Source organism: Saccostrea cucullata, unplaced genomic scaffold, assembly GCF_032062105.1.
Source record: "Saccostrea cucullata isolate Sc308-1 unplaced genomic scaffold, CSIRO_AGI_Scuc_v1 ctg3998, whole genome shotgun sequence".
Lineage (NCBI taxonomy): Eukaryota > Metazoa > Mollusca > Bivalvia > Ostreida > Ostreidae > Saccostrea > Saccostrea cuccullata.
In genome coordinates this window covers 35,731-46,625 of record NW_026931386.1, presented here as the reverse complement: position 1 = coordinate 46,625, position 10,895 = coordinate 35,731, and the positions used below count along the sequence as shown (strand labels likewise).

The 10,895-nt window shown below is 40.4% G+C and overlaps 1 protein-coding gene across 1 annotated transcript; it reads right to left on the bottom strand.

Moving 5' to 3' along the window:
• Positions 1 to 471: 471 nt before the first annotated feature.
• On the bottom strand, positions 472 to 1,575 carry LOC134232473 (uncharacterized). The gene is made up of 2 exons (XM_062714434.1): positions 1,112 to 1,575; positions 472 to 727 (listed from the first exon to the last, which is right to left on the bottom strand). The coding sequence occupies exons 1-2, from the start codon at positions 1,573 to 1,575 to the stop codon at positions 472 to 474; spliced, it is 720 nt and encodes a 239-aa protein (XP_062570418.1).
• Positions 1,576 to 10,895: the final 9,320 nt, after the last annotated feature.

Sequence of the window (10,895 nt, the reverse complement as noted above, 5' to 3'; positions counted from 1 at the left end):
CGGATGATTCGGATAATTACAGACCAATTGAATCGAACCGTGATATAAGTTTCACGTATCAAGAACCAAATCGTGGAAAAATAAACCGTGGTATACCGTCAAACGGTTTATCGTTGCACTCTTACATCATAGTACTCAAAAGATATTCCCTAAAAATACCCAGATGGTAGAATTTCCCTAAACTTGGCATGTATACTGAAGTCCTTGTTAGTTTCACATGGTATAAAATTAAGAGCTTCTCTATTGTACTTTCCACACAATAAAACCCCACTCAGCTCTCTTAACATCAATAAAATGTAAAGATTAATAAACTTTTGAGACATACATGTTTCTTTAATAAAACATGGATATAACATTGATGGTACATGTATTGTTATACAAGTATTGTTGTATAATAACAATATAATGGGATTATGAAATTTTTTACATGCATCTTCTTGTGTTTTACTTGTATTTAGTAGGAGTAGGATTTCACTTTAGATATTTGATTTCCTTCACTTGTCTGTTTCCTAATTGAGCAACAAACAGATTGTCATTTGTATCTATACACAGTCCACAGGGATAACTCAGTCCACAGTCTATATAATGGAGGAACTGTCCATCCTGGTCTATGATGTGGATACAGTCATTGTTATTATCAGCTGTAAGGATGTGACTTTGACTGTCTGTGGTGATTCCTATTGGACTGAATGGTTGGTTCTTTGGAGCAGGAGTATGTCCAGTGTACCTGAATCTCAGTTTCCCGGCCTGATTGACCACCACTACTGCATTAGCTCCACAGTCAGACACACAGATATCCAGGTTCCTGTTCTCTGTTATGCATCTGTAATAATTCCCAGATGAATAGAGAGGTTTATCTTTATCATCAAACTGAATGGTTTGTTTCTCTGTGGAGCCAGAGTAGCGGACAACTTTTGTTTGTTTGTTATCATCACTGATCATGATAACCAGGAGGTCACCAGAGGAGGTACTACAGACACCGTAAGGTCTCTAGTTCTGTAGTCTGATCACCTCCTCTATCTTCTCATTCTTCACAATGTTCACAGTTCTAACATAATCAGTATAAACTAGATCTCCACTTTTTGTCACTGCTATGTCCCATGGTATGTACCCTGACTTGGTTATGATTGACTTGAGTAGTGATCCCTGATTGATGCTGAAGAGTTTCATGGTGTTGTTATAGTGTCCACTTGTCCAGATTTCCTCATCACTCAGACAGGCCACATTGTAAAAGAATTCATACCCAGTGTCTATGGTGGTGACAGTCTCTGGTTCATCAAGCAGCTGTTTGACAGGAGGAGAGGATCCAGCTTCTGGTGATTTCTGTGTTGTCTTCATCCTGTAGCCATGTTCATCTGATGTCAAAGAACTTGGTGATAAGGTTCCAAACATTTTACCAAGTTCTCCTTCAATAATTCTGCCGGGAGTGAATTTAGGCAAAGATAGCAAAATTTTTTGTGGAAGATTTCTATATCTTTCTACATTGATTGTACATATAATACTAAACAGTTTTGAAATGTTATTAAAATCCTCAGCTAGATCAACTGAATCGATTTCATCCTTGATGTCAGACATTGTCTTGTTTATTTCATCCAGATGTTTCTGTAGAGTTTGTAACTGTGTGTTTTTCATTACATCAACTTCAGCTTTAAGTTTCCTGACAAGTTTGTCAATTTCTCTGTGCCAGTCCTCTCCATGTTTTGTTATGGCTGTTGAGAGATCTCCATATTCCTTTTGTAACTGACTCTTTCTGTTTTGTACATCAGAGGCAATGTCCTGGTAGGTTGGGTATATTACATTATTTAGCTCAGTTTGATCTTTGATAATCTTTTCTTTTTTTTCATTCAAAATTTGCAAGATTTCTGACAACTTATGACCTAGATGTTGATCAGATGCTAAACACTTTGTACAAACAGGAATATCACATTGCTTACAGTACATTGTACATTGTTGCTTGTTATGAAATTTACACCCAGGGTAGAGGGGAGTGGATTTTCTGTTCTTAAAATCAACAATTGTGTGAGGTTTTGAGAGATCAGCAGAGAAGTGTATTCCTACACAAGATGTGCACAGGTTGACAAGACATGTATTACAGTGCATCTGTACCACAGCGGTCTCACACAGGTCACATCGCATCACGTCCTGGGCACTGGTACCGGGGTCCATGATTAAATTTTGATTCTGAAATATAGAGTTAAAAATATACAGTACTTGTAATTGCATGTTTTAAGTACCAGCCTAGTAAATGGCAAATTTATTAATTTTAGCTATTCCAGCAATTAATTGATGAATTAAATATATAGTCTTTCCATTGGTACTAAAGTCATCACATTTGTATTACGGGTACTACAGTAAGTCTAAAAAAGTGTAAATACCTTTGATTTCAAATAAATTCATTGAATGCAATAGATCATTTTTCTTCTCAAACTTTCTTTGTTATATTATTTTTTACATAGATTGACAAAACAAAATGTTAAAATAATGGGAACAAGGCAAAAGTTTTATCTCTTTCACACTTAGAGACTAGAGATAAAAGTAAATTAAGCTGTTTAATGTTAAAGTATTTCCTTTATATTGATGGAGTAATTTAGAGGATTTACTTATTCAAAATACTTTATTTATTAAGGTCTTCCGTTTCCAACGGAAGACCTTCTACTGATTCTGATGGTAAAGATTATTATTCTTTTTTTTTCTTCTACTTCCTAGACCGCAACTTTGAGGCCTCATATCTCACTCATATCTCAACGGATTTCGCTCAAATTTTCAGAGGTTATAGATGTTTATAAACTCTACCAGAATGCTGACTAAAATTTCAAAAAGTCACTTCCGGTTTTGAGTTATTTCCCTTTAAACGAAAATTTATAGGCTTTCATTTCCGGATAAAGGCTCAGAGACCACAAAAGCTGAAGCAGACTTTTTACTGATTTTAGGTAACAGAAGGATTGAAGTTGTGCACATCGGTTTTTGTTTTTCGATTTCTGTATTCACAATGGCACTATAAAGGGGTCAAAAATTAGAACGCCTAAAAGAGCGAAAATTTACACATATTTTCCTTTTTATCTTGAAAACTAAAAATATTTTGTTAAGACATGCTGAACAAAAGTTGTGCATAATTGCAAGGGCTTTAATATAATAATATTCAAAAGGGACTGGCCCCTATAAATAGGGATCAAGGGACCTTGAAAGTTTTTGCTTTACAACTCAAAAACGGTAAATATTTGGAAATGACTATCGCTTATAAAGTTGTGCTTTAACATCTTACTGATCTCATGAAATTGTAATTCTGTTCGAGTCTTGTTTTAAATGAGCTGGTGCATGACTTATATATGCACAGGTAATTCTTTTCACTCAGCACGTAAAGGAGAGCTTCTCATGCTAATAACCAAAGCAAGTTACTATAAATAATAAACATGGCTACACTGGATGCTAATATTCTTCAGAATAAAGTTCTCGAAGTGTTTGTGCTTTTTTTCTTACAAATTATCATGTTTATTCACTGACAACTTTCCCCTTTTATTTCATTTTTTAAAAATCGTATAAACCAAGTCTACTAAAAGGGGAAGAAAATATCATCTTTTCTTCTTATCACGTAAAAGCAAACAATATAGTGAGAAAATAAAACTTAACTAAAAAGCACATTTACTATTCACAGCCATTAAGTGCACGGCTTCAACATTTACCTTGTGTGTTTACAATTATGTAACACGCCTCCCTCGATAGGGGCGGGGCAAAGTCGGTCACCGGGAATCAATCGGCGTGTGATCCAGTGACCCACAATCATACAAAAAAAAAAAAAAAAACACCACAGAATGGTTAAATTAATTCTTGATAAAATTGTTCCTTCTTATACTATCTCTGTCCCATGAAAATATTATTTTGTTCGAGTCTTACGTATGGTAGGAAAGAAAGCTAGATCCGTATTCACCGTAAACAAGGCTCCGTTCTCATTTTGATATTGAAGAACTCTTTATGCGTATAATTGAAATAAACTTGCCGTAAGTAATAAATATTGTAGTGCTTTTAGCTGTCGGCACCACAAATATCGCCAATATATAGCGAATAAACATCAAACGCGAGCTGGCCACAAAATGTACTTGTATTCTGTGTACAGTATAGCCCGCGTTATGTCACGGGAGATAACCCAAAAAGATCACTGTAAAAATAGAAAATAAAAGAAGTCTATAAAACTGGTCCATTTTCACCACACTGCCCCCCTCTAGGCTCCTTTAAGTCCACTAAAGGTTAAGCCGACTTTGGCGACGTATTTCACGGCCAGCTCGAGTCCGCAGTGGCCTCGATTCTTGACCAGCAATAATCTCCTTTGGTGCCTCCAGGGAATCACCTGAGTCTATGATTTCTTGGTTGGGCGCTCTGTCTGTTTCACTGTTCACTTCATCTTGACATTCCTGTATGGTTTCCAAGTCGTTCTCTTCTGGGAGATTAAACCTGTTGACCCAGCCGGGTACGGAATCCGAGGTATATGCCTTAAGACGATCGTGATGAATCACAGCCGACTTTTTGCGTCCTTGTACCTCGTACAAAACAGGCCCGTATCTCTTTTTGACGATAAAAGGTCCCTCCCAAACAGATTGCAACTTGGGCGACTTACCCACCTGTTTCGCCATTTTGTTGACATACACCAAATCACCTACTCCGTATTGCTTACTGGAAATGCGCAGATCATAAAGACGCTTTTGCTTTATCTGCGCCTGCTGAAGTGATTTCCGCGCAACATCATGGGCTGTGCTCAGAGCATATTTAAGCTTCTCGATGTATGTTGGGGTATCCAATGGGTCTCGAATTGTTTCTGGGTCCTTAAAAACTAGTTCGGCAGGTTGGTGTACCTCTCTACCCAACATCATAAAGTTTGGGGATATTCCTGTGGCTTTGTGAGGAGTGCTTCGGTATGCAGAAAGTAAGAGAGGCAACTGTTCATCCCAAGTTTTCTGCTCTTTGTCGACATAACACCGGATCATTTGCAAAACAGTCCTATTGAAGCGTTCAACCTGACCATTAGAGGAAGGATGATAAGGTGTGGTCCTTGTTTGAGCAACTCCTAGCAATTTGCACACAGTCCTGAACAGATCACTTTGGAAATTTCTGCCCTGATCAGTATGTATCTCAAGAGGGGCACCAAACCTAGCTATGAACTCCTCTACAAGCTTTTTTGCTGTTGTCTCACTGCACTGGTCTGGGACAGCATACACCTCCACCCATTTGGTGAACTGGTCAGTTATTACCAGAATGTACTTATTGCCACTTGAACTTGCAGGGAATGGGCCAAGTACATCAATATGCAAACGATCTAGTGGAGCACCATAAATATAGGACTGCATTGCTGCTTTGCTTTTACGTGAAGCTCTCTTTTCCATACCACATGTGGCACAACTTGATACATAGTGCAGGACATCTGCTGTCAGACCATACCAATAGAAGCTGCGTTTTACTCTCTCCAAGGTTCTTCTTTCGCCTTGGTGTCCAGAGTATGGTGGATCATGACAACTCTCTATTACTCTCCTCCTGAGTGTTTTTGGCACAAACAGTCGCAGTGACCGTGTGCTTGAATCATGCAACCATTCGTAGTGGAGTATCCCATTGACAAGACAAAACTGTTGAAGATTGAGGAAATAACTCCTAGCTGCGGGACCGAGGATTCTTACATCACAGGCTTCCGGTTTGTCATGTAACAACCAGTTGGATACTAGTTGCGCTTCTTCGTCCTCAGATTGTGCAGTTTTTAAATCCTCCTGTTCCAACCAGTTACAAGTAGCAGGTTCAGAGGGTGTTACTTCACGAACTGTCAATGGTACAATATAATCAACATCCTCTGTAAATCTCTCCCACTGCTCTTCAACTCTCTGGCAGTATGCACACCCACCACAAGGTAACGACTTAGAGCAAGTCCCAGCACTGTAACAATCACAAGTTGTCGTATCTAGCCGAGATAAGGAGTCTGCATTGCCATGAGATTTTCCTGCTCGGTGCTGAATGACAAAAGAATACTGACTCAATTCCTCGAGCCACCGAGCCAGTTGACCTTGAGGTGATTTGAAGCGGAATAACCATGCCAAACTGCTATGGTCAGTTCTGAGGAGGAATTTTCTGCCCAACAGATAATGCCTATACTGGTGACAAAAGGCAACCACTGCCAGCAATTCTCGTCGAGTGACGCAGTACCGCTCCTGTACAGGTCCTAGGCGTCTGCTGGAGAAAGAAATCACCTTTTCAACGCCATCTTGTTCCTGAGAGAGGACCGCTCCAATGCTGAAATTGGAAGCATCTATGTCGAGAATCATTGTACCCTCAGCAAGTGGGTATGCAAGGACTGGAGCTGAAGTAAGTGCAATTTTTAGCTCCTCAAACGCTGTCGCCTGTTCTTCACCCCATTGGTACGGTACACCTTTGCGTGTGAGGCTGTGCAATGGACGAGCTATATCAGCGTACCCTTTCACAAATCTGCGATAGTAGTTCGTCAACCCTAAAAAGGCTTGGAGCTCCTTGAGACTTCCTGGAATTGGCCATCTCTGCACATCTTGAATCAGCGAGGGATTTGCTCGAACCCCATCTTTACTTACAACGTGACCCAAAAATATGACCTTTTCTTGGAATAAGTTGCATTTTTTAGGCTTTAACTGTAGTCCAAATTCTCGAAATCGGAGGAACACCTTCCTAAGATTACTTAGGTGCTCATGAAATGTACTCCCCGTGATGATTACATCATCTAGGTAGATCAGAAGGATGATCCACTGAAGTCCTCTTAAAACCAATTCCATTCCTCGTTGGAAGGTAGAGGGCGCATTGCAGAGCCCGAAAGGCATTCGTGTGTACTCAAACAAGCAATGCCTGGTAATAAATGCAGTCTTGGGTCTGTCACTTTCAAGAACTTCAAACTGGTGATACCCACTCATAAGGTCAAGTGTGGAGAACAGTTTGGATCCCCCTAAAGTGTCCAAACACTCCTCAATCTTAGGAAGGAAATATGCATCTTTCTGTGTGACTTCGTTTAGCTTGCGATAGTCCACGCACCAGCGTACTCCACCATCCTTTTTGCGGACTAACACTACAGGAGATGCCCATGCAGAGCTTGAGGGAACTACCACACCATTTTCCAACTGTTTTATCAAATATTCAGCTTCTTCACTCTGGAAACTTAGAGGTGTTCGTCTCGCAGGTTGTCTGATAGGTTTTGCTCCATCTGTGTTGATTTGGTGCTTAATTGCAGTAAAAGTGCCAAGATCATAGTCCTCTCTCGAGAAAATATCCTCAAATTCAGAGAGTAGGCTGACAAGTGCCTGTTGTTCCGATTTAGTCATATTCTTAGATGATTTCTCTGCCAGCTCTACTAAATGGGCTGGTACAGTTCCATCTTCAGCTTGTCTGCTTATCGTTTCTTCAACAGTTACTTCACTTTGATGTACTGCATCTACACTTACTGCATCAGCATCCTCACTGACTTCTGTCAACTTCCCCAAATGGGTTCCCTTAGCAAGGCGAATTTTCTTATCTCTGACATTTAAAACCCGAACAGGTACTTTGTCCTTCATATTGACTAAGCAAGATCCAACCAAAACACCATTAGGAAGATCATCATTGCAACTGTCTAAGACAGACAATAGACCACTTTGGGGTACTTGTACTCTTCCAACAATGATCTTCTCACTCTGAGGAGGTATCCAACAGCTTTCATCGACCATTACAGAGCTGCAAGCTGGGTAACTGTTATTGCAGCTCAGGGTTCCAGATATTATTTCTTTTCCAATGCGAAGGTTACCTTGCCCGGTGAATATAACAGCTTCTAGGGAGTTGAGAATATCCATTCCAATCAAAACAGAATCCCGTATTGGTGCAACATATACTGGCCAGTGGGTTGATTGGCTGCCAATTTGGATTGTCGCAGTGACACCTCCAAATGCAGTCATCTCTGCACCATCTTCCGCATTCATGAGTCGAACTTGCTTGCAGTTACTCGTAACAATTCCTGCCTCTTGGGCAATGGCTGAAGAGACAATAGTAGCATCCGCACCAGTATCCACAACACCTTTGGTCTGGACATCATTCACAAAGACAGGGACTACGATTCCTTTCCCAGCTCCACGAAGCCTTGTGCACTTGATTTGTTCTGCTGTCTTTGATGTCTCTTCCTTTACTGTTGGCATTTTCTGTTCCTGCAATTTGACTGTTTGGGGTCGAGATTTGCAGTTACTTTTGAAGTGCCCAGTCTGTCCACATTGAAAACATCTACTTTCTATATCCTTAAGTAGGTGGTCTCGTTTCATTCTCTCTTTCTCCTGGTTCCGTTTAAGTTGCGTCTCTATTTGCTTAAGACGGTGGTCTAGCTGCTCCATGGTAATATATGTGGGTTTTTGAATCCGCTGCACTCCAAGATTTTCTGCCTCATCATCAGGAGGACCGTCATCATCAGAATCATCTGTCCAGGTTACCCTCCTTTCCTCGCCTCTGATAGTCATTATCTCGTCCAACAGTGGCTCTGTAGTTGTGCTCTTGATATGTGACAAGCTCTATCGCTTCATTAAGTGTCTTAGGGTTTCTGTTTAGCACATCATATGCAATCCGGGAATTACGGTATCCTCTTAAGAAAGATTCTGCAGCAAGTTGATCTTGCATTTCCAAGTCAGTACCAGGATAAGCTTGGGTAATTAAGTGACGCACTTCTTCACCAAACTCATCATTTGACTCTCCCTTTTGTCGGATCTCGGCCAGTTTCCTGCGAACAGTGGCTGGAGGGTCCTTCCGCCCGAAGCGTTTAGTTAGGCTATCACGTATTGAGATGTAGTTGGCTGTCATCGCTTTAGGCAAGGAGCAAACATACCACATTGCCTTACCCTTCAGACTTTCATAGAGGCGGTCTATTTTCTCAGTTTCCGTCCAGTTATACCGCTCGGCTAGTCTTTCAAATGGAACAAGGAAAACTTCAATTTCTTCCTTGCCTTCATATGTCGGGAGTTTAGTCTGTGGACCTCTTGGTGCAGCTTGGTTGTTCTCTGAGGATCTAGATCCACCTCGGGAGCTAGGTTGATAAGGAGAGGGTCGTTGTCCTTCCCTAGCTTCAATGACACGCAAGGTTTCATCAAATGGTCGGTCTGTTCCCCTTCGGTCTGAGGGGAAGTCGGGTGCATAACCAGCAAATGAGGGTGGCTGAGACGATGGTGTCCACCAAGAAGTTGCATGACCTTGTGACCTTGGGGTTGGTGCAACATCCGAAATCTGTGAACTAACTGGCGGATACTGTCCAGTATGCATCAATCCCGAAGCCGCGTGTGGCCTCGGGGTTGAAGCAAATGGTGGTATTCTCAGAGAATGACTTATCTCCACCTTCGATTCCTCAAGAAATTTCTGAAACATGGTTTGTTGAATAGCGATCTGTTTTGTGGAAGATTCTTTTATTTCTTGCATAGTCTGTGCAAATAATTCTTGATTATGTTGCTGCTGTCTGTCAAAAGAAGAACTGAAAGACTCAAGTGTCTTGTGCAGCCAAACATTGTCTTCCTCATTTTTTTTGTCATTTACTACTCCACTGTCACTTTGTGTAAAGTCAGTATTCTTTATCATCTCATCATCAGTGTTTTCGGCCTTGTTCGCCATGTTGAATGAGAGGAACTCTTGTTCATCTACCTCAAGTGCATCACATGGGGTGTAACACTCCCTAATAATGTCAAGCTCGTCGCCGTAACCACTTCTGGGACAATAGATGGCCTGGGTGCAAACCGTCTGATAGCAACTCAAAGAAGTATCTCTTTTTGCCCCGTCTGCAGTCCCGCAAGTCAGCGTTGAACTTAAGTGTGTTTCGACCTAGGCCTTGATTTATCTGTTCAATATGTGTATTGAGGAGATCTACCTGTATCTCAACTTCTTTGTCAGAGTCGAGGAATACTGTTGGATTCCGATGCCCCTTGATATCGTTGTACAGGGAAACTAAATAAATAGGTATGCCAATAAATTTAATGCGGCAGTTATTACCAAGAATAAAATCGTTGGCCCTGTGTAGTTCTTTCACAACAGATGATACTGTATCAGTCACCTTACCACGAATGTGGGCGTGGGTTCGAATCCCACTTCTGACACCAGTTGTAGTGCTTTTAGCTGTCGGCACCACAAATATCGCCAATATATAGCGAATAAACAACAAACGCGAGCTGGCCACAAAATGTACTTGTATTCTGTGTACAGTATAGCCCGCGTTATGTCACGGGAGATAACCCAAAAAGAACACTGTAAAAATAGAAAATAAAAGAAGTCTATAAAACTGGTCCATTTTCACCACAATATTTTACAACGCTGTATCATATCTCTTTTTTAAATTAGGTTTTAAACGCGTTCTTTGTTCCCCGTTCAGAGTATTCGGTGGTATCTTTTTCCTTTTATTAATAAAGAACTTTCCAAGAGAAAGAGTTATAGAAAAAAGTACGAGCATCTTTTATTCGTTTAAAGATGAACGGAAACAATATACGCCCGGATTTCATAAAAAAAACTTTTATTATTCAAATAATATACAATTATTTACTGCGCGATTCTCATATTCACCTGGAACCAGGATTCTTTTTTTAAAGTGTGTTTACCATTACGTAATCTATCTTTCGATTGCACGCTGCCGAGAAATTCTAAAGCGACACACCGCAGTGAACCATTGACCCGCAGTCATAGGCAAGTAATTGGCATTTATTTTACATGTACATTAATCAGTCTTCAATTCATAAATATTCGTTAGATCCATGTGTAATTTGACGATTCATAGCGCAAGGACTGGCGATCTGCAGTTACTTTACTTCAACCATTATTTATTAAAATGCACAAGCTTTGCTCTTTTCACACACAAATGAATCCGTTTTCAACACAAGTTTTCCGAAACACATTTTTTTTAATCACAGATATTTACC

Bases quoted from the DNA above. Each gene is read 5' to 3' on its own strand.
- LOC134232473 (XM_062714434.1), bottom strand. From the start codon at position 1,575: ATGTCTGACATCAAGGATGAAATCGATTCAGTTGATCTAGCTGAGGAT. The intron at 728-1,111 runs GTACATACCATG...ACTGAGATTCAG, and splicing joins TCAATCATAACCAAGTCAGG to GTACACTGGACATACTCCTG.